The sequence below is a fragment of the Gastrolobium bilobum genome, unplaced genomic scaffold (assembly GCF_033153095.1).
Source record: "Gastrolobium bilobum isolate Gb01-03AN ecotype WA unplaced genomic scaffold, APGP_CSIRO_Gbil_v1 utg2145, whole genome shotgun sequence".
NCBI classification, from domain to species: Eukaryota; Viridiplantae; Streptophyta; class Magnoliopsida; order Fabales; family Fabaceae; genus Gastrolobium; species Gastrolobium bilobum.
Window position 1 is genome coordinate 92,054 of NW_026895759.1, and position 22,710 is coordinate 114,763.

At 35.7% G+C, this 22,710-nt stretch overlaps 1 protein-coding gene across 1 annotated transcript; it reads right to left on the bottom strand.

The window, feature by feature from the left end:
• Positions 1-460: 460 nt before the first annotated feature.
• Positions 461-22,547, bottom strand: LOC133295674 (uncharacterized). Its single transcript, XM_061494518.1, has 19 exons — positions 22,301-22,547; positions 20,376-20,479; positions 17,615-17,701; positions 17,451-17,526; positions 17,299-17,373; positions 16,959-17,012; positions 13,310-13,369; positions 12,938-13,054; positions 12,365-12,459; positions 11,499-11,701; positions 7,705-7,802; positions 7,405-7,508; positions 7,164-7,329; positions 6,891-7,013; positions 6,602-6,684; positions 5,255-5,396; positions 3,702-3,731; positions 1,883-1,953; positions 461-1,753 (listed from the first exon to the last, which is right to left on the bottom strand). Exons 1-19 carry the CDS (start codon positions 22,337-22,339, stop codon positions 1,189-1,191), a joined length of 2,292 nt encoding a protein of 763 aa, XP_061350502.1. The 5' UTR covers positions 22,340-22,547; the 3' UTR covers positions 461-1,188.
• Positions 22,548-22,710: the final 163 nt, after the last annotated feature.

Genomic DNA, 22,710 nt, shown 5'->3' on the forward strand with positions numbered 1-22,710 from the left:
TTTGTTTTAGACTTTGCTATATCATATCTTGTTTGAGCGCTCAAACAAGATTGTAGAACACATGCTTGAAGTGCATGTGTTGAAAGAAAGCGACACGGATACAAGAATTCCTTTATAGTAATTATTTTCATGTCTTTCTTGGGTTATAAAATGATTTTATTTTTTATCATTTAATTGACTTTGAATACAAAATTGGGCTGACGTACAACACTAAAATCTCTGTCATACTATAATCAATAATGAATTTACCATGCTTTTACAAAAGCTCGGGTTAATTTTAAGTTACAAGACTAAAATTACCAAAATTATAAATCTCATTTACTGTAAATCTCATTTACCAAAATTAAAATTATAAATCTTAAGGAACTTTTGATTCGTTCATTCATAGTCATTAGACGTCAAAGGGGAACAGCAGCAATTTCATATTCAGAGCAATATTACAATCTTATTAGATAGCTGCTCTTTAAAAAGGCCAGTGCATCGCAATTCGGCGTAACTCGTTAAATCTTATTAGATAGTCATCTCAAGTTGATTTGGAAGAAACTTATACCATATACTGGAGCAAGTCAGTACAAGTTTCAGAACACGAAGATCAAAGTATATTACAACTGTAATGAATCTTATTCATCTGGGAACTCAATTACAAAGCACCCCCTCCATTTTTTTCTTCTCTTTCTCATTTCAGCACGCATTCGGAAGTGCAGGTCCATATCAACAATCTCACCAAGCTTCGCAATGGTAAACATCCACGAGACCCGAGCTAGAGTTAACCACTTGGGTTAGGAATTTCCTATAAAAAAATCATATGGGGTTACTTTGAGAGAATGAACAAGTCAGTCAACGAACTCATTTCAATACCGAAACACTTGCAACGAAGTGACGTATTATATGAACAGTTAAACATGAAAAAGGTGAAAACTCAGCAGCTCCTAATTGGGCAAACTAAATATTGATATGAACAGGTGTAGAACTCAGTAGCACCTAACAGCATGAGCTAAAGCCTCATCAAACACAGAATTTCTAGCTTCAGAAGTAGGTGAGAATAAAAAAATCAATATTCCTAATAAAAATAAAACAGCGCGAACAGAGGTCCTAAATACTCTTGCCCAGCCAGACTCCAGGACGTATCTTCCCACCTGGTTAACATTGCGTAGTTAGCCACCCAAAGCCAATTCACAGGAATTTACATTAGCTACTCATATGCTCGACTACTTTTTCATCGTCTGTTGTGTCCTTTTTACTGTCTCCAACTTCAGCCAATGCTGCATCCGCAGAAGATGAACTTGGATTTTCACTTCCTGTTTCAGTTGGCTGAGTGTTTTCAGTGCTTGGGTTCTCATTGACAGATGCTGATGGTTCAGCAGCTACGTGTTCATCCTTTGTCAATGCAACACTGGATGACGGAGATAATGACTCAGCTGCATTATTGTTCCCCGATTGCGTCTCAAGTTCTCCATTGGGAAGAACATCAGAAGGGTCAATGGCATCTGAAGATTCCCTCCATTCAACCCACTCGACTGGTTTATCCGTTCCACCATGTTCTAATTTTGGTCCTGCTTCTGGAGAAGATGTTGCAGTGTCAGCTAAGTCCTCATCTTCACCAGCAATAACATTATCATCTCCACTGGTATTGATAGCACCCTCCTCAACATTGGGTGATGGAGACGCGAGGGAGCCAGTTGAGCGTTCATTGGCTACTCTATCTCTATCCTCCTCAAAAGCAAACCAGTTGGAATTTGTGAAGAGAGACCCACTGCACTTGCCAAGAAAAAATATAAGGTGTATGTGGAAAAAATGTATAAATACATTATAAAAGATACCAGGCATGACATCTGAAGTAGAAAACCAACACATAAATGATCAGCAAAGGCACACGATTTACCTTTCATGGTCATCTCCCAACCGCAAAGAAGATATAACAACTTCTGCAGATTCATCATCAAAATAGACATCCTGCCATATACAATTTATATCAGATATTTTGTATGATTATTATAAAGAATCATTTCAACCCAAAAGCTTACACTATTAGGTGAAGACCAAATTAATGGTTTTATATCATATTTCTATCATAAATCAAATCTCAAACAAAAGAAATCATGATAAATCACCATAAAAAAAAAGACAAGATAAACATGAGAATATATGCTCTGACTGCAGACTTAGATGAAAGCACCATCAGACCACAAGGTATGACCAATGTTGTTAAAACGTAGATAAACCATCAAAACGGATTGACGGCCGGATGGCCCGCCGGGTCTTTTTTTTTTTTTTTTTAACTATAAGGTAGTATTTTATTTGTCACTAAGCTTTTGCAATATCCAATTTTTTTTATCTTAGTACTCCCCTAGAAAAAATAAAGAAGAAAAACTTTATTTATGACAAAGGTTATCCATATATGGAGGCAAAAATAAGTTTCTAAAGAATGTCTGACTAAATATTTACATACATTTAGGCTTGAGATTGGAAAAAAAACTAAAGGAAGTGTAAAATGAAAATAAGTAATATTATAAAATTCATAAAATATAATTTATTTTTAATTCTTAATTATTTAGGCGGTTTGACCCGCCAACCCACCATAAAACGGGGTGGGTTGGGCTTTGCAACCCACGTTCAAGAGGCGGGACGGGGTGGGTCAACCTGTTTTTGGCGAGTTGGCGGTGGGTCGGGGCGGGGCGACCTGTTTTGCCACCTTATTAAGAAATAAGGTCGCAGATGAAGACTTTAGAGTAGACTTTGTGAAACATATACACACACATCAAGTCGCAGTAGTGAGGTGTTAGTGTTCCCAAATGTGCAAGCTCATATTGGTGTTCCTCACCCTCATTCCTCTACTCTGCAGCTCCTTCTCTCTCGATAGACAAACTCAGATTGGCGAGTCCTCATTTTGCTCGATGATTTCGCCGTCAAATCCTCTCACTCTCTCTTCTTCAAGTCTCTACAATCTCGGGGCTTCGATCTCGATTTCAAGCTTGCCAATGACCCCAAGATTGCGCTCCAGAGATACAGCTATTACCTCTACAATGCCTTAATTTTGTTTTGCACAAAAACACCCTCCACTTTTTTTATTTATTTTTTCAGTACTGAGTCAACTCAGTAAACTCATCGAGTCAACCAAGTGAACTCGGCGTTTCAACACAAATTCTGTTTCAACCATCGTTCTGACACGTTTTTAGACCAAAAAAAGTAGAAACGGACGTTTCTACGTGTTGGAATGACGTTTTAACAACAATGAGTATGACTCAGTTGGCAACCTAAGCTTCAAATAGGTTAATATTATATGAAGTGCAAAAAAAAGTATTCAACCAAATTAGTTCATATGAAAAAAATAAAAATCTTCAATTCCCCTAACTCACTTGAGAATAAGTTATATTAGAATCTTCATAATAATTGAAGAATCTCCCAAATTTTGTAAGCATCTAAAAGAAGCAAGGTCTTAGCTGATTTCAAAAGATATGGAGACTATAACATTACAAATTAATGGCAAGATAATGTATGTACAATGTACTAGTGAGGTGAACCCACCTAATATACTAATGAAGAAAAACTTGTAAGCAATTCAGATTACTCTTTCCATTTAGACCAATTTGATTAATAAGAAAACTTGTCCGGATTATTAGCTTCCACAGATTCAATTTTACATTCATTTCAATCCATCTCCAAGACCACAGATGACACTTCAGAGGAAAATAAAAGTATACCTCATCATCTCGTTCAAGAGAGCCGTGAACCTGAAATCAGCAATCAACCAATGACCCAAAATCATGAAAAGCGATAATATCAAACCAACCATAAATAAAACAGGACCATAATAAAAAAGTACTAAAATTGACATAATCCATCAAGAGTTTATCTTTCTATAATAAAATAAATAGTCATGAATGATTAGGAAAGTAACACTTAACCACTAAGAAAGAGTTAACCAAGCTACTAAGTAAAATGCGCAAAAAGAACGAATTGACCATTTGGGACAAAATTTACATCAGCAATTTGGCACAAAAAGTAGCAGCTGGTGTTACATAATTACAGAACATACAGTATTAACTCCTATAAAAGCTCCTGAAAGTCAAGCAAATTCCAAAAATGCTGGTAAATCTATGTACTTTTCACTCTACTCTGATCTTCTTAGGATGGAGACGATATTACTGTTGAAAATCACTTTCTCACATAGGTGGTGTTAACTACCTAACAGAAAATATCAGATATTACTTTTTTAGGTCTTCTTGAATCCAGAAGAAAGCCATTAAATTTTCAGTTAAATCTTCTAATATGACACTCCACACAAATCATCTTTACAGGTATTTTGTATACTTCTGGCTAAGGTTATCAAATCACAATTCAAATCGTGAATAGCTAAGTTAATTTTTGAATTACGAATCATAGATCATATCAAATCGTACTATTCAAAGAAATGAAAAATAGCTCGATGTACATCATTCTCAATGTAGTAACTTTAGACTAGGAACTAGGAATTGACAAAAGAACTTAACCATAAGTCTCAAAAAAAAAAAATCACGTCATAAGGCATAACTGAGTCACATAAGTGACTGCATGAAGCTTATGGTTCAGAAGACTGAAAATAGAGCAATGGTATAGCCAAACTAGGTGCATATAGAATGGGCAAGTGTCTATTGAAGCCATTGTTTATGAAGAATAAAAACAAAGCAATGGAATAGCCAAATTGGAGGCATAAAGTGAGTGAGTGATTGTGTGAGGTCCCTGTTTCAGAAGAATGGAAATAAGGCAATTAAATAATCAAATAGGATGCATTTAATGATATTCCTTTCAATTTAACAAATTTAAACTTATTTGGCTTTTCAATTTATTTTATGAAAATTGATGAAAGAAAAGCAAAACAGAAACGAAAAAAAATTATAAATCATTGAATCGTGCTATTCATATCGGTGATACAGAATCGCATCGATTCATGTATGGATCGCACGATGCAAAAGCATTTCCAATTCATCACATGATACAAATGGTTTTGGCTTGGTAAATGGTATCAAATTGTGCAATTTGAATCACTATGCTTCTGGCCATTATGAAGAAAAACTACTTTAAAAGTCTTTACAGTCAGCAACAATAACACACATCAAGTATCAATTCCCACCAAGGATGATAAAATAATCTTTCAATAAATCTCAATGAAAATTTCCAGATGTTTCTGTTTTTCTGTTCAGACCTGTCAAAAATGACACTATGATATGCACATACGCCAGTAGACAAACAGGTGCTCCCAAAAAAATGACTATACCTCTTCAATGTCTTCATTATTATAAATGCCATAACGGAAGGCCTGACTTAAGTTATTTGCTAAGGTTGCAACATCATAATCCCGATCTTGGTAATCATCCTCATCGCTGTCCCTAGTTCGGTCATGCAATGCTGTTGGTCTCCTGCAACAATCAATTAATTTAGAATCGTCAGGTAGGTCTCTCAGAACATACACAAAACTACCTGTTATGACCATACAGAAGATGCCCATTAAAGAGGTATAGCCCACGCTGAAGCTGATTCAAAATATCATAACCCCGACAATAATAAGAAAAAATTTCAATAACAGAAATCAAGATCATGGTCAAGCTCCTGTTGCTTCAAAACATGTATTTCACATGACAAATCTGAAAAGCATAAACCATAACTCTTTCAATTATCCTCTGTCATGCATGATTGATATTACTTGAATTTGGCACTGGTGCCACTTAACGCAGTACAGAAGTGCAAAAGGGATTCAAAGTAAGGACTAGGTATTGTTCTAGAATAATATATAGAAATTCTGGTTTTTCTACAAAACAAGGAAAGGGCTTGGCAATATCTACACATAGCAGGCCTTTTATAGTTATCTTAGAATTATCTTAAAATTAAACTTTAATTCTATCATCATTACCATAAAATTAAAATTAATATACAATTATAGTTGACCCCCATTTGTCCTGCATCATGGTCACAAAGTAAAGGCTCTTGTATCAATAACTTCATTAGCAAAGATCACGATGGCTAGTCAATGTTATTTCTGTAAGGACAAGGAAACAATATATCAATCCTCAGTTCGTATCTTATTTTAGATATCGAAGGCTTTATTAGAAGAGAAAAGTACAAAATGAAGGAATCATCCCACAACAGAACAAAAGAACAAAACAGAAGACAAAAAGAACATAGGTTCAACATTTCAGAAATCCCCTAAAAAACCCTTTGGTGGAAACCTAAAAAGATAACCTTATCTTAATAGAAGGACACACACAAAATTTACTTGAGAATTCATGCATCCCTCTGTTACCCACTATTATATATTCCAGAGCTCAATGTTCTTTCGGTTCAGTTAGTGATGGTATATTCCCCAAATAGAAAATTTTGTGCTTATTAAAGAAGGTCAAAGCACATTATACTTTGGAGATTCTATCAGTTGCTATAATGTTAAAGTTTATGGCTTAAGAGAAGAGGATAGGTTTTCACTCTGGAGTAAAATCTCTGGAGATGGATTTCTAAAATGTGTGATGACATTCAGAAGGAACTGCTAATTTTAAATTTTCAGCTCATTCAGATGGTGCACGCAGATCAACCACGGAGTAGAAAGAAATGTCAGTTAAGAAATACAACATACCCACACGCCCATTGATAGACATTTTCCACAGCATTTCGGTTTGATAGAACATTCATGTACCAATCTGTCCATTCACTATTTCCCTGTCAATTTAAAAAGTTTGAAAATGAACTTCAAGATTATGTAGTTAACTTTTAACAATCATTTTGTCATTAAATATTAAAACAGCAGGTAATTACTTGCTGGGAAAAGAAAGAGAATTGTTTAACAGATACCAAACAGTATACCAATACAAGTTTAACCACTCAAAAATCCTACCACAGAAATTGCTAGGGACATAGTAACGGACCTGCAGATGTTCCTGAATAACACTGTTGTTATTCCCTAACTGGACAAGTTTGTTAGATAAACGGGTTAAGTGTCCTATGCTTCCTATCCTAGGCTGCGATTTACCCTCAGCAGGTATTGTTGGCTGCATGAATATTTGCAAGAACAAATTGAAATGTTAAAACATATATTCATCTGAGTTCCGTAAAAGTTGTATCAAAATGCAGACAAACATGACAAATTCATTCATTATGATATAAAATAATTTCAAGGAGAAAGAAAAGAGATCATGTACCTTGTTTGTATCAGCTTCCAATGTAAAATGCTTTTCTGCTTGAATAATTTTCCCAACAAAATCACAATCAAGGAGAAGATGTTCCAGAAGAGAAGAATTCTTGCTCTCCAAGCATGATATTATAATAGTTTCCACATGGTGATGCAGAAAGTTATTGTATGGGTACCTATAACATTCAAACAGTGCATAAACAATGAGATCAAATGACTGTAGCACAAGATGACAAAATTGCTAAACTTACTCAAAGAACAAGTGTATAATTCTTTGTACTGCTCCAAGATCAATCAATTTCTTCTCAGCAGCGTCACTACCAGCAGTTACTAAGACTGATATAAACTCTACAACCTAAAAGAACATATGTTCACAGTTAATACCGTGGCAAAGCGGCAATATTACTTTTCAACATCTTCAGAAATCATTTACCACAAACATATTAAAAAGGCAATTTTAAAGGTATTATGACAGAAAATGTTAATACTCAACTACCAATTACCAACAGATTAAAATAGTCAAATGCAATAAGTCTGAATAATTAAATTACCTTTAAACGATGTTTTCCAAGAGGTGGTTGTAACTTGCCAAAAGTAGTTAGCAAGGTATTTTCAGCAGAAGAAATATCTAAAAGTTTGAGTAGATCACCTGCAGAATAAGAGTAAGATCAGCGTTTATTTTCTCCCATAAAAACACTTGAAAGTATGAATATATTGTATTCAACTGTATGTAAAACTGTACAAGAGTCCTCTATTTAAAGAGATTAATTGACCTAATGGGCTTACCAAATAACCTTCTAGAATAAAAATAAAATAAAATACAATATTATTTCTAACACTCCCCCTCAAGCTGGTGTGTATATATCATAAGATCTCATCTTGTTACATATATAATTTATTCGAGGACCTGTAAGAACCTTGGTGAAAACATCTGCAAGTTGATCACTGGAATTGACAAATGTTGTCTCGATCTCTCCTGATTGAATCTTCTCTCTAACAAAGTGACAATCAATTTCTATATGTTTGGTCCTCTCATGAAAGACTAGGTTAGAGGATATGTGCAATGCGCTTGATTGTCACAAATGAGTTTCATGGGTCGTTGATCACAGAGATGTAATTTCTTAACCAATTGTTTTAGCTAGATGAGCTCACAGGTTGCATTTCCCATTGCCAGATATTCTGCCTCTGCACTTAACCTGACGACCACCGTTTGTTTCTTACTCTTCCAAGAGATCAAATTTCCTCAAGGAGAACACAATACCCCGAGGTGGATCGTCTGTCTGAAGGCGAACCTGCCCAGTCAGCATCTGAATAGCTAGACACCTCTGCATTCCCATTATTAGTGTATAATAAACCTCTTCCCGGTGCTCTTGATATATCGGAGAATCCTGATAACTGCATCCCAATGAGAGTCACAATGAGTTGGGTTGGGTTGCCCAATTCCACGAGCAGGGGCCCTAGTGCCATCAGCAAGAGTAACAGAAGGTAGATTATTAGAATAAGAAAATGAAGTAAAGAAATCCTTATTACCACAAAGGTGATTAGTAGCACCTGAGTCTATTATCCAGGGTCCAACAGATGATTGAGAAAGACAAGCAATGATTACCAGTGTCTTGAGTAGGAGGATGGGAAGAAACCTTCCTCAGAAGTGTCTCATAGTCGGCACTCGAAAGAGTTACTAATCTAGTAGAAGGTGGTGTAGCATCAGTCTGAGCAAAGTTGGAAGTTGGTGGCTTCAAGTAAAGGTATTTCCAATAGCAACGTTCTTTAAAATGTCCCAAGGTTTTGGCAATAATTGCAATGAGGGCTCCGTACGCGGCCACCCTATCCACGGCCACGTCCGCGAGCACTGTTCCAATTGGAATCATTGGCACGAGAAAAGAACGCAATTGAATCGATGCCTGACACAGACTAGGAGTCTAAGCACTGGTTAGAATTAGGGATGGCAATTTGGGTTGACCCGCTCCGACCCACCCTGACCCGCCACCAACCCGCCAAAAACGGGGCGGGGCGGGTTGACCCGCCAAAAAATATGGGTTGGAAAAATGAACTCACCCCGTTTTATGGTGGGTTGGCGGGTCAACCCACCAACCCGCCAATTAAAAAAAATTAATTAGAATTCAAAAATAAATTATATTTTATGAATTTTTCTAATATTATTTTATTTTATTTCACACTTCTCTATATTTTTTTAGTCTCAATCTTAAATGTATATTAATATTTGTCAAACATTCTTTAAGAATTTATATATAAATAACATTTGTCATAAATAAAATTGTTATTCTTTATTTTTTTTAGGGAGTACAAAAAAAAAATGGATATCACAAAAATTTAAGGACTAATGAAATACTACCTAATTGTAAAAAGAAAAAATAAAATTATAACCCGGCGGGTTGAACCCGTTTTGACCCACTTCTAGGCGGGGCGGGTTGAGGTGGGTTGGTGGGTTGAAAACCTCAACCCAACCCGCCCCGTTTTGACAGGTTGACCCGTCGGGCTCAACCCATATTGTCACCCCTAGTTAGAATATTCTCACGAACACTTTCTAACTCCTCTGAAAGGCCGCAAAGGGTTACGACCAAAAAGAAACGCTCCACCTGCATCTTGTACGCAGAGGCATCTGCAGCATGAGGTAACATAGCTAAGAATTCTTGCATCAAAGAACGAATCTTACCAATATAAGTCTCCATTCGAGCATCCGGTGATTTGCGCAATTCCATTATCTGAGAAACAATGGAATAAAGCTGCTGAATGTCATTGGTGTAAAGGTTTTTGGCTTCCTCCCATACGTCATAGTAGGTCTCAAAGGAGATGAAAATGTCTATAACTGCAGGATCAATGGATTGCCAAAGGATACTCAGCAGTTAGGCATCAATCTTTTCCCATTCAGAAATCTGATCCTTTGGAATATCAGCAGACTTGATCGTGAGATATTTCCCGTGTCCCTGACCAGTAAACCAGATCTTAACAGAGGTAGATCAGGTCTTGTAAGTAACAGATCCGGTCAGTTTCATCGTTGTAATGGATGAGGTAGTATTGGAGATGATGCTTGTAGTGTTTTTGAGAGTATTACTTGAGCTCTCCATCACAAAAATAAAAGAGATGAGCAGAAAATAGCAAGGAACTACAAGAAAGCAAGAAATCGCGCAAAAACATTGCAAAAAGATGTCCAAACAGCGGGTTTTCGCCGATATCTTCGTAACGGATGGGACCCCCAACGAAACGTAGACCAGATCTGGAAAGAGGACGAGAAGGCGAGCAAGACGGTGGTATCCGGCCCGGAACGGTGGTCGGACGGTGGCTCGCGCCGGACAAGTGACTCAGCCGCCGGAAGATTCCACCGGCGTATGGTTGCTCTGATGACCACGCGACTTGCACAGACGAGGTCGCCTCCTTGAGCCGCTCCTGGTCGCGTGGTTGTTGGCCGGAAAAATGCTCCGGCAGTGGTGAATAGTAGAGGATGGTGGTTTCCGACGATGAACGGAGGCTGACGATGGTTTTTCTGATGATCCGAGGTTGAGAACAAGCAATTGGTGACTAACTAAAGGGTTAGGTGTGAAAAGAGGGTTGCCAGTATGATGCACGGCAGGATAAGGTTTTTTTGCGAAAGCAAGGTTTCCCAGAACACAAGCTCTGGTACCAACTTGAAAGTATGAATGTATTGTATTCAACTGTATGTAAAACTGTACAAGAGTCCTCTATTTAAAGAGGTTAAATGACCTAATGAGCTAAGCTCAACTAGAATAATAAAATTATAATAATATAGTACAGTACTATTTCTAACAAAAACAGTCGCAATAAAATTACAAAAAACAGAACAAGCATGCATACAGACACATGGTGTCAAGATGTAATGTAATTTAAGATGTAATATAACATGAATTTTACAAGTTAGAAGTGAGTAAAAGCTTTTTAGTGGCATGTTTCCAATCTAATTTAAAAGAATGATTTTCATAGAGGCGGGGAAGGGGGATGCAATGAAGCAATCGTAGGAAGGAAACAAAAAGATGCATATGAAGATGCAAGATGAATTGCATTTTGTACATGTATCATGTATGTAGACAAATTATTCCCCCCAGAACATAATGTCAAGCCACTCAAATATTAATCACCATTGTCTGCATATATATCAGAGTCAACTCCAACTCTAGAAGGCATATTACATTGCAAAGATAGTCCTAAGCAGCAATGTACAAAATGGAAACTTGCTGCTATGGTGGTCAATTAAAAACACTATATAGAGCTCATACATTACAATACTAACAAAATCATATAGAAGTTTATATCTAATTTGAGACTGGGAAATAATAGGTTGTTCGAAGGCAATGATGAAGTCTTGTCTTACCCACGCTTTCTAGCATGCCTTCAACAGTCTCAGGATTAGCAGTTACAGTGGATCCATTAGCCATTTGGCGGTTATATGTATGATAGGCTCCAAAAGTAAGTCTCTTGGGGTCTAACAAAGATATGCATACAGATAAAGAGTTGACAAGAACAGATTTTGGCCGAGAGTCTTCCAGAGCATGACGAAATAATCTACCTATAAAGCTGCAAGTAGAAGATATAAGATATTAATCAAAGAAGAAAATGATGCATCAACTTCAAGTCATTAAAAACTAATGTAGGCTTGCATCCACAACACATCAACAACATCACATTTATCCCAAAATAGTTAGGATCGACGGTCAGATGAAACCAAATAAAAGCAAGAAAAGATTGAGGGAATAAAGCAAAAATATATATATAATAATAATGAATAAAATATTAAATATTAAAAAATAAACAGGGGAAAAGTAAATTAAAGAGGAAGATAAATATAGGGAAAAAAGACTAACAAAGACAATTGCACTATCCCTCCACAATACTAAGAGCTTTCATCCACTCCATCCTAAGGCACACTATACTCTATAAATTAATTTATTTCTTATTCCATTAAATTTTGTTTTACTACTTTCCCTCAAGTTTCGGCCAACATCGTCCTCTCATTGTGTCATGCTCTTGAAAACAAACTTATGCTTTTACAGGAGCATCTACGGATCTTCAAATAATATGCCCAAACCATCTCAATCTATATTCTCTCATCTTTTTAGCCACCGGAACTACTCTTACATTTCATCGAATATCTTCATTTTATATCTTACCCATCCTTGCATTCATAACACAAAATATATATATATATATATATATATATATATTTTGGAACAAGTTTACCTTGGGCTGGAGATTTTGGCAGTAAGACCTGCCGGAGCAAATCGTGTAATGGCACAGAGTGTTTCTGCTGCATTAGCATGCACTTCTGGAGAATCCTGTAAAAGCCACACCAAAGGAATGTACAGACAATGTGAATGTATATGCTGAACTTCTTAATATGGAGAATATGGTTATATATATTATCCTTACACCATTTATCCATTCATGCTTCCTAGAAGACTATCAAAACCATCATTTATACCTCAATTGAAGAAAAACATGATGATGGTATAACAGTGTCACTCCATAAATAAGTCCAAAAGGGTACCGTTATTTATTATTATAAAGTATGAACTATTGAAAAAGGCAGTGGCAACTGAAACGTCCTTAATGATTATATGTTCCATTTGAGCATAGAAAATTATATAGTATCAATGCATAAATATTCACATGTGTAATCTACTTGTTGGCATCATAAATCAACTTAAAAATATTACTTTTTTCCATCCAAATCCAGTAACACATCTTTTGAATTTAAAATATAAACATATCCCAATCCTCCTGTAGGAATTTTATTAAACTGATACTACTTACTGAAGAACTGAACTTGTCAACAATCATCTCAAGCACATCAGTGTCTTCAATCCACTGCATTGCATCCACATGGTTTACATACATATGCTCATCGGCACCAATCAAGCGTATCAAAACCTGGTTTTTAAAAGAGAAAAATTACCACTAAAATTACAAACACACACACACGAACAGAATATAAAGAGGAACAGAAATTCAGTCACCAATGAAAGTAAATGATTTTATAAGATTTAAAAATATTAATTCCAATGCATGTGTATCAGGAACAAATACAAGTAAAACAAAACACTTTGAACATACAGCAACCTGAAGAGAAAGCTTAACCAGGGAGTGCAGCATTAAAACAAGAAACAGATGTTACCAAAAACCAACCTCCATGATAGATGTAATTCCAATCAACTCAACCAGTTTCTTCACAATTTCCTGGTGAGCCTGGATAAAAAAAAGGACAATATATCAGCCAAACTGATAATTGCAACTCAATGTAAGTATAATGCAGCAATGAAAATAAGCAGTCAATCCATTAGTAGAATGTAGAACATTAGAAAACGTTCTTCCAATTGTTCCGTCAATTAGCTTCCTTCAATATCCACACTTAACACATGCCTCACACCTTTTGCTTTTGCTGTGCTATGCAAGAGGAGGACAATCTATTGGGTATTCTTTAAATTCACACATCACACCTTTTGCTTTAGTTTTGCGCTATTATAAAAGCCAGAGCAAGAGTGAGGAAAATATGTAGCATATTTTTCAAGTTCACAAGCTTTGACATCTATTCAAACTTTTATAACATGAGTGGTATGGAGAACAAAGAGATGAGAAATAAACATGTTATTTAACTTGGTTCAACCTACAGTAAAGCATAGCCGAACATCAACAAGCAAAAGAAAGAGAAAATTGACTAAATATCGACGAAGATTACAATGTGTACTCAGCACTCAAACCCTAATTTCAATACACCCAAACGCTCACTTGTGAAAGAAATTTCACAACACTCTGCTGACCTAATTACTGAATTTATGTTACACACACATATAGGTCCCCTGCATCCACCACATAAGTTACTTGAAAATTCAGTGTCAGGTTGCAATGCTAGCTTGCCAGGTCAGGTCACGAGACAAGTCAAAGCTCAAAACAAAGTAAAAGACAATTATAATCATTCTTCCCATTCACTTGTATTCTCATCATCATCAACAATGAATCCCCTCAGGACTCCCAATCCCACTATTTGCCCTTGAAAGGCACTACTAGGTACCACAACATATTCCAACCAAGTCCAAGCAATGCCTAAACTTGCTAGCAGGGAAAGCTTTGATCATCATATCTACTGGGTTCTTATCATGAGTAGAAATCTTCTACAATAGTCCCCCACATAACAATAATTCAAACAAAGTGATGTCTAACATCAACATGCTTGGTCCTCTCATGATACATCTAATTCTTTGTCAAATGTAAAGCACTTGGACTGTCACAAAACACTACTGTCTTTTCCTGCAACAACAAAAAATCAATCATTAGACAAGGCAACCACACAGCCTTCATTGCCACCTCTGGTAGACAACACAATTTTAGCTTGCAAGGTTGCCTTCCAACTAAAAACACTGCCAGCAAGAGTAATTAGATAACAAGCTAGAGACCTCCCCCACCATCCAATTCGCCTGAAAATTGTAGTGCACGTAGCCAAGATCTGTGTGCTTCATCTCAGCTCTAGAAAACATCAAACCAGCATTAGTAGTATATCTACCAAAGAATCCATTTCAGTGCTTTCCAATGCTGTCTCCAAGACATGTCATATACCCACTAAATACACTTGACAGTTATCCACTCCAGTAAGATTTGATGTAACTAAGTGCATAAACAAAAAAACCGGAGAAGAGAAATAGATACAATTTAACATGGTTCAACCTACAATGAACTATAGGCCTACATCCACAGGCCATATAGAGAGAAATTCACTATGATCAATGAAGATTACAATGATTAGTCACTCAATGCTCAATCCATAAACATTATCAGCCAGGTTCCTCAACTTCCACCACGCATACCCTAGAAAAGTCCTTGTAGGGTCACATGTTGGGTCAAAAGGCCCGTAATTAAATACAAGCCTCATTATAATACCCATTTTAAAAGGATACAAAATCTCTCTCTGAACCAACACCCTAAAAATAGCTCACAATATTTTCTGAACAATGTACATACACTCTAAGAAGAAGCACTAACATTTTTCCAATACCAATGAAATGAGAAGGAAAACAACTATTGCTTCTCACAATGCCTTAATGTGTTGCAAAGGGTATTATTTAGAGGCTTTAATTGGTTAGCTTTCTTTGTGAAGGCAAATGTCAAGACTACGAGGGAACTGATCATCTTGGAAACTAGCTAAAAAGAAAGTCATTTTGGTTGAGTTTACTCAAAAGGCTCAGGGGTAGTAAACACAAAAACTTTATATTCCTTTTCATGTAGCAAGATTATACCTAATAGGCCTCACCAGTAAAAAAAATAAAAGAGAAGATATCAGAAGATAGGTGTCATATGCACGAGAGCAGCGGAGAAACTACTGAAATGTTCTGATTCATTACCACGAGAAGGATAAGTCAGCCTCTTTAAACAAACCACCATACACCAACAACTGGCAGGTATCATAACCATATTCTAATTGATATCTTCCCAATTCATGCAATAGTATTGTGATAAAGAATTAAAAATTAGGATAAAAAATAGGGAGACCAAGCTCCTTACAAGCAGAGGTAGTCCTCTATTAAAACTAAAATGCAGAAGAGAAAAACAAGATAACAATGGATATTCTGCAGCTGAACAGAATAATTGAACCCACCCAAACCTGTGCTCCTCACTCAATTCTTGCCTGCCTTCTCTCTCCTCCTTCACCATTTATATTCTCTCCTCCACCCCAAAAAAAAAAAAAAATTCTGATATCATATCAGGATTCCCTTCTCCACTCAACATGTGGCAGCTGCCCCTGTTGTTACGGCCTTTACGCTCAACCTGTGAGAGCAAGGTTGTCAATATCGCGATCTAAATTGCAAGATCGTCCGATTTCACGATTTTTTCTTCATGACCAATTTGAATCATATGCAAAATCATCTTTAAATAGGATCGTTATGAATCGCCGTGCAGAACCACAAAAACGGTGGGATCGTGCTGGACAACCCAAGAAAAATGAGCAACTCTTTCAGTAAGACCCACTCATTTTAAAAAGGCAGAACCTTCTCCAACTTCGTATGGGTTCTTTTGTGCCATGAGACAAAAGGAGAGAAAAATTGGAGAAGGAAGAAAGCATTCAAAAGTAGAGTTTTAAGTCTGGAGTGAGAAAAAGAGATTAGAGAGAATTTAAGAGGAAACTGAAATTTCAAAAGAGAGGGACTTTTAGTAGGTTTCATTCCCTGATGCATTTGTTGTCTCTTTATTTCCCATTTAACTCTCCTATTCTCTCTTCTTACTTCTTTCTATTTTTATTTTTTTTAAATCCTTTTATATTTTGAGAGAATTTTCAGTTATCATCTTTATCTTTTTTTTTCTTTTGTAAGTTAATCTTAAATCATATATTTATATGCATAAATATTATTTTTTAATATTTTATATGCACAGTTATGATCTTACGATCCATGTCGATTTTACGATTTACGATCTTTTTACCCCCTTCGATTTTAGGTAAAATCACAATTTTAACAACATTGTGTGAGAGGACATTTTGTTATACAAATCGCTATTTGTTACTGATTCCGTATAACAAAATCAGTAACAAACTTGAGGGATTTACAGTAATAAAACAATAATACAGCACCTGTTTTTTTTGTCAGTATCCTATCATGTTACAATACATTCTCAAAAGAGGACACTAACGAAAAAATTATATTTGTCATACCAACTAATTAGCATTATTTAAAAGAAAATACATCATGTTCTACAATAATACTTGCACACTACAGTTCAATATAATAACCATATGCCATTGTAAGAATTATGTTTCTGTATGAAAAAATCTAAGACGTTATTGACTTACTTGAACATATTGCATGAAAGGAACTGTCTTGCGTAACAACAGGCACACAGCTACCTAGCAGCATAAGAACTTAATAAATACAAGGGCCAAGATTATTTGTAGAAGGAACTTAAAAAAGGAAAAAAATTAAGTAAAAAGAGAAGGAAAAAAATTAAGTAAAATGCTAAGTTCAGATTTCAAAGAGGAAGTATTGGCCAAACTCAACCAGGATTAGTTTTTAAGTCACAAATAATTTTGGGGTCATAAAGCAACCGATTTACTTTTGGGAAGCTCAATTCTTCCTACACCAAAAGTAATTCTCCAGCATAAGTAAAAACTTCAAAGCTCAATAAATCAGTACCTTGCTAAAATATCCAGCTAGTAGGTTACTATGGCAGTGATTTGGCTCCAAAAAGGAGAACAACAAATTCATCAACTGCCAAGAAAGAATTCAGTCATATCTTCTAAAAAATATTGCCCGGTAAAAAGGTTTTAAAAGTTATGATTTCTTACTTCCTCATCCTCTATAAGAGTTTTGAGTATGGTATCAACTTCACAGGTAAATACCTCACAAGCAATAAAAGGAAACCTGTTACAAAATAATAGCAACAAGATGTATCACGGCAAATATCTATCTGAACAAAAACGTAAGTCAATCTCCAGTTTGAGCAGCCTACTTAAAAGTTCGCTTCTTTTCAGCATCCTCAGGAGCTTCTTCTACAATGTATCGTATCAATTGTTCAACCTGTACTCTTCCAGACAAACTGCAATAGACAACATAAAACTGCATTAAGAGCCAAAAGAATTAAAAGACTAGTGTAGTTAGCCAATCATATAATAATAAAAGACCATGGTTGAATGGAACCAATAAGGGAATAATTTATCCAAAACACAACTCTGCTATCAGTATCCAAGACAAAGGAATATATAATTTAAAACCTTGAAGCAGAATAAGATATTCCAGAGTTTACTAGATAAAAAATTACAACTTTACACACACCAACTACATACTTCAATTGGGGGGTTTGTTCACCTAAGAAATTAAGCATCTATAAATATTTTAGAAAAAAAGAATGAAGCAATTCTATTTACCTCTTTAAAAAACAAAGTCATAATGGGAGCCAAACCAAAGAAGCAACCCTCACCCTTCCTTACTAACAATTAATAAAGACTGAAGTACAATTACTAAAACTAGAGTAGGAAATGGGAATGTCTGTTAAAAAATACGCTTAATTAAGGTTATCCTTACTTGTGTTTTCACTCTGTTCATATTAGTCCTTACTTTTTCAGTTTGTTCATTTTAGCCCATCAATTTACCAATTACATATGATGTTGTCCTTATAGCAACTTTTCATCCAAGTTATTTGTTAAATATTGATGTCACATTGAAACTTTGTTAAATATTGATGCATCAAACGGCTATCAATGCAATAGTTGTAACATCCCAAGGGCTGGCAAGGGCAGGGAGTGATCGCCAGTGCAAAGAGGCACGGACAATGAGCGGCTCATGCCAAATCTTGCAGCTGGAGGGAGGGGGTACATGAATGAATCGAATCAACACCTGAAAGAAAGGAATTCCAAAGACTGTGCAGGTATGGGACTGTACAGTTGGGATAACTTTTAAGAATTAATTGGCACTACCTATACTAACAAAATGCATCTACTTTTCAGTAGGCCAGAACGGAAGAACTCCATAGTTAAGCATGCTTAACTTGGAGCAATTCTGGGATGGGTTACCTCCTCGGAAAACTTCCCAAGAAGTGTGTGAATGAGAACAAAACACGCTTAAAAATCTCGTATTAGTTTGTGGGGACAGTCATTGATCTTGCAAGCGGTCGGGCGTCTCAAGTGGTATCAGAGCAGGGCCTCTCTCCCAGTAAGGTGTGGTTCGAGGACGAACCAGGCAGAAACTGGTGGGCATGTAACATCCCAAGGGCTGGAAAGGGCAGGGAGTAATCGCCGGTACAAAAGAGGCAAAAACAATGAGCAGTTCATGCCAAATCTTGCAGCTGGGATACATGAGTGAATCGAATCAACACCCGAAAAAAAGGGATTCCAGAGACTGTGCAAGTATGGGACTGTACAGTTGGGGATAGCTTATAAGAATTAATTGGTACTACCTATACTAACAAGATGCATCTACTTTTTGGTAGCCCGGAACAGAAGAACTTCATAGTTAAGCGTACTTAACTTAGAGCAATTCTGAGATGAGTGACCTCCTGGGAAGTTTCCTAGGAAGTGTGTGAGTGACGACAAAGCACGCTTAAAAGTCTTGTATTAGTTTGTGGGGACATTCATTGATCTTGCAAGCGGCCGGGTGTTATAGTAGTCTTACATGGAAAAAATTTCAAAGTGAAACATCACTATTTAATGAAATAATTTCGATGGAAAATCTTACTTGTGTGTAAGTGATAAATTGGAGACTAAAAAGCATAAATTGATAATGTAAAGACTAAAGGAACAAAACAATTATAAGGAATAAAAACTTAATTAAGCCTGAAAAAATATAATTTTCCACATCAATAGGAAGAAACTTAGCGTCAACCTATGCATCCACAAAATATTTTAGGAAAAAAAATAATAAGAATCAATTTGATTTACATCTTTAGGAAATTAACATCACACTGGGAGCAAGACTAAAGAGGTAACCCCTTAGTTACAATTAATAAAGAATAAAACATCATTATTAAAACTTCGGAAGGAATACCAATTATAAATATTGTATTATAATTATGTTTTAAAAGCAATTTTTTAATAAAATTGTACTTTCAAAACAGTATTCATAATAAAAAATTTATTTCAAAAAAAAATTGCAAATAACAATGGTGGGAGCCTTGTGCACTGGGCTGCCCTTTTTTACATTAGTATGAGTTACACTACATGCGGCAACTCTTTACCCATCCTTTAATCTCCTCATTCCTGAACCAGAGTAGACTGTAGACAAAAGCAACTAAATTAGTAATCTCTACTGTGAGTTTTTTTTTTTTTCACAATCTTTAGGATTTAAACATGCAAAATGAGGATTATCTCTAATTCATTATCAACAACCCAGCAGACAATATCAAGTTTTTGAATCAGATTATCAAAACATAAACCGGTGTATTACATTTTAACATACCAAGTCAACAAAATGGAAACTCAAACCTATAACAAAAACCAAATTTGTTAAAAGAAGGGCTCGCTTTAGTGATTTCAAGCAAGTCACTTAATGATTTCATTCTCACCCCTTAACAATACTATGACATCAAAAGTATTAATTCATAAATTAGTATTTAAGCTAGTCTGATGAATAATATTGTAATTCACTTCACAGGGATAGTTTTTGCGCGTGCGCGCGCATATACACACACAAAAAAAAGAGCAGGGAAAGCAACAAAAAAAACACCAAAATAATTTCTAATAAGAAATACATATGTGATAGCAGAAAAGAGGCATTACAAATTTATAAGGCGACTATTAAGAGCTTTGCATTCTTGAATAATTTCATCCTCATCAAGTATTTCCTCCAAAGTAAAATTCTCCCTATCCAAAATGGTCTCCACCTGCAATATAATACGTCAAATAAACAGTAAAATCCATCAACCAATAGTATCAATATTTCATTTTAAAAATTATATCAAATAAATATAATGCTATAAAATAAAATTTACATGCAATTTACCTGCCATACAAAAAATACTAATATGAGATATCTCATTCTTATCTGGCAATCAAACACAGCAAAAGGAAACATAATACACAATATCCTAAAGCAAAATTTCCAATCTTTCCCCATTCAAAATAGCCTTAAAACATTGAGTATTTCCTCTTCTCACGCCACCACATGAGCACTAGTATTGTTCACAAGCATTCATTTACATAGTTGGAACATAAGTTATAAGACAGCTTATAATCTTACTGTTACATATACAATTGATCCCACCACCATTTGCCACGAAAGTCCAAACTTGGATTCTACTCACTATTTTTCAATTATCTTTCTCTAACTCTACTCTGCATTTCTACACTAACACCCAGAAAAATTTGCAAAAGCTGTAGAAGGTAACTTAAACATGTAGCTGTCAACCAACTCTAATAAAACCCAATCTCCCTTCAAGAACAAGAATAAAATGTGGTTTCAAGTCCTATTGGACTATCACAAGGGACATGCTCACACGTGTATGCATACGAATTGGGTAGCTATTCTCCACTTTTTACTATTTTTGTTCTGTAATATACTTTTCTTTTTTCTATTTTGGGGGATATCTTATCCTCCTTAAAGATGTGATTTCACTCTTTTTTCTAATAAGCTTAAGTTTACAATAAAAAAATTATTCTGTAGTGTAATTTACAAATCCAAGGGGGAGGTAAGGGAAGAAAGATGGCGTAAATTAGTCAACACTACTGAGAAGAGAAATGATATTTGGAATATAAAAAAATAAGTTAGAAATGCCTAAGGTACTTGTGAGTTCTGACACCAATGCCTTTTCAGAAATTCTGAGGTAAGGTATTACAGTACATCTGACAGGATAAGACATCATCCTAACTAGAAATTGAAAAGAACTGAGCCACAGTCACTCGAAACAATGCCATCCAATCTCTTTGTATATCGATGATAAAAAAACCTCTCAAGCAACATACGTGCACTGTGTAGATATTCCCCATACAAAAATGCGGGCATTTCTTTCCAACCAAATAACTGTGTAGATATTCCCCAACCAATTGTCCTCCCACAACTATAAACAAGAACCACGAAGGAAATGCAGTTGTAAAATTTTAAGACTACAGATTTTTCCCAAAGTAAAAGTTATAGACATTAAACGGAAGCTCCTCGTTTTTATCCTATCTTTACCCCACTGAAAATCGTGACTAAAATTGATCATGTAAACATTAGCGCCATTCACCTACCAACAAATAACACAAACCCTCAGTCCTCCACCCGCTCCAATGATCATTTACGTACTCATTAGTCCCCTTAATTGATCTTGATGGAATATTTTTTAAATCATATCAAGATTTTGAAAATTCTCAAGCACGGAGATAATCCCAGTGTCCTAGACTTGATGTAAAAGTAACTACAAACTGGCCAAAATATCAAAAGGCATCACTGTATAATCACGCAGGGAGATACGTGCACCAGTTAAAAATATCCGATTCTAGAATAAATAAATTGAGAGAAAAATGACGCTGAGATCACCATATAGAGTAAATTAAAAGACAATAGCTCTCCATATTGTCAAATTTTCCCGAGAACCAAACGGAAAATCAAATCACAGTCAAGAAAACAACCGGAACCACCAAAGAAACACATGAATCACTGGCCGAGGAACTTATATGTAATAACAGAACATCGAAGAAGAGAAGAATGAGAGTGCGGAACTCACAGGAGACGCGGTAGACAAACCAGCCATGCGCCAAAACATGTTGAAGTTCGAAGGAAGGTTTCCGAAATAAGAAACCGGAAAACCGAAGACGGATCTGGCAGCGCAGAAACCCTAGCGCCAAGGCCCCAAATCAAATTGGAGCAATTACTATCGGAATGGAAACCCTAGAATCGGTGGAGATGAGACGAAGAGAGATCGAATCGAGAGAAAGAGAGAGAAACCAAAAACAACCTTCAATCGCGGGAGATTGTTTACAAGTGAATAATAGCATTCCAACCACTATCATATCATCATATATATTGTGAATTTAAATTTTAAATAGCTTTTACCCAGGATTTATTATTTTCCTTATACAGATTTATTAATTTAAAGCATAAATTGGCGTAATTTATCTTTTTCTGATCAAAATA

Excerpts from the sequence above, each read along its gene's own strand:
- LOC133295674 (XM_061494518.1), bottom strand. The coding sequence starts at position 22,339 with ATGTTTTGGCGCATGGCTGGTTTGTCTACCGCGTCTCCT. Across the intron at positions 7,803-11,498 it reads AGGCATGCTAGAAAGCGTGG|GTGATCTACTCAAACTTTTA; the intron begins GTAAGACAAGAC and ends CTTATTCTGCAG. Across the intron at positions 7,509-7,704 it reads TTGGAAAACATCGTTTAAAG|GTTGTAGAGTTTATATCAGT; the intron begins GTAATTTAATTA and ends ATGTTCTTTTAG.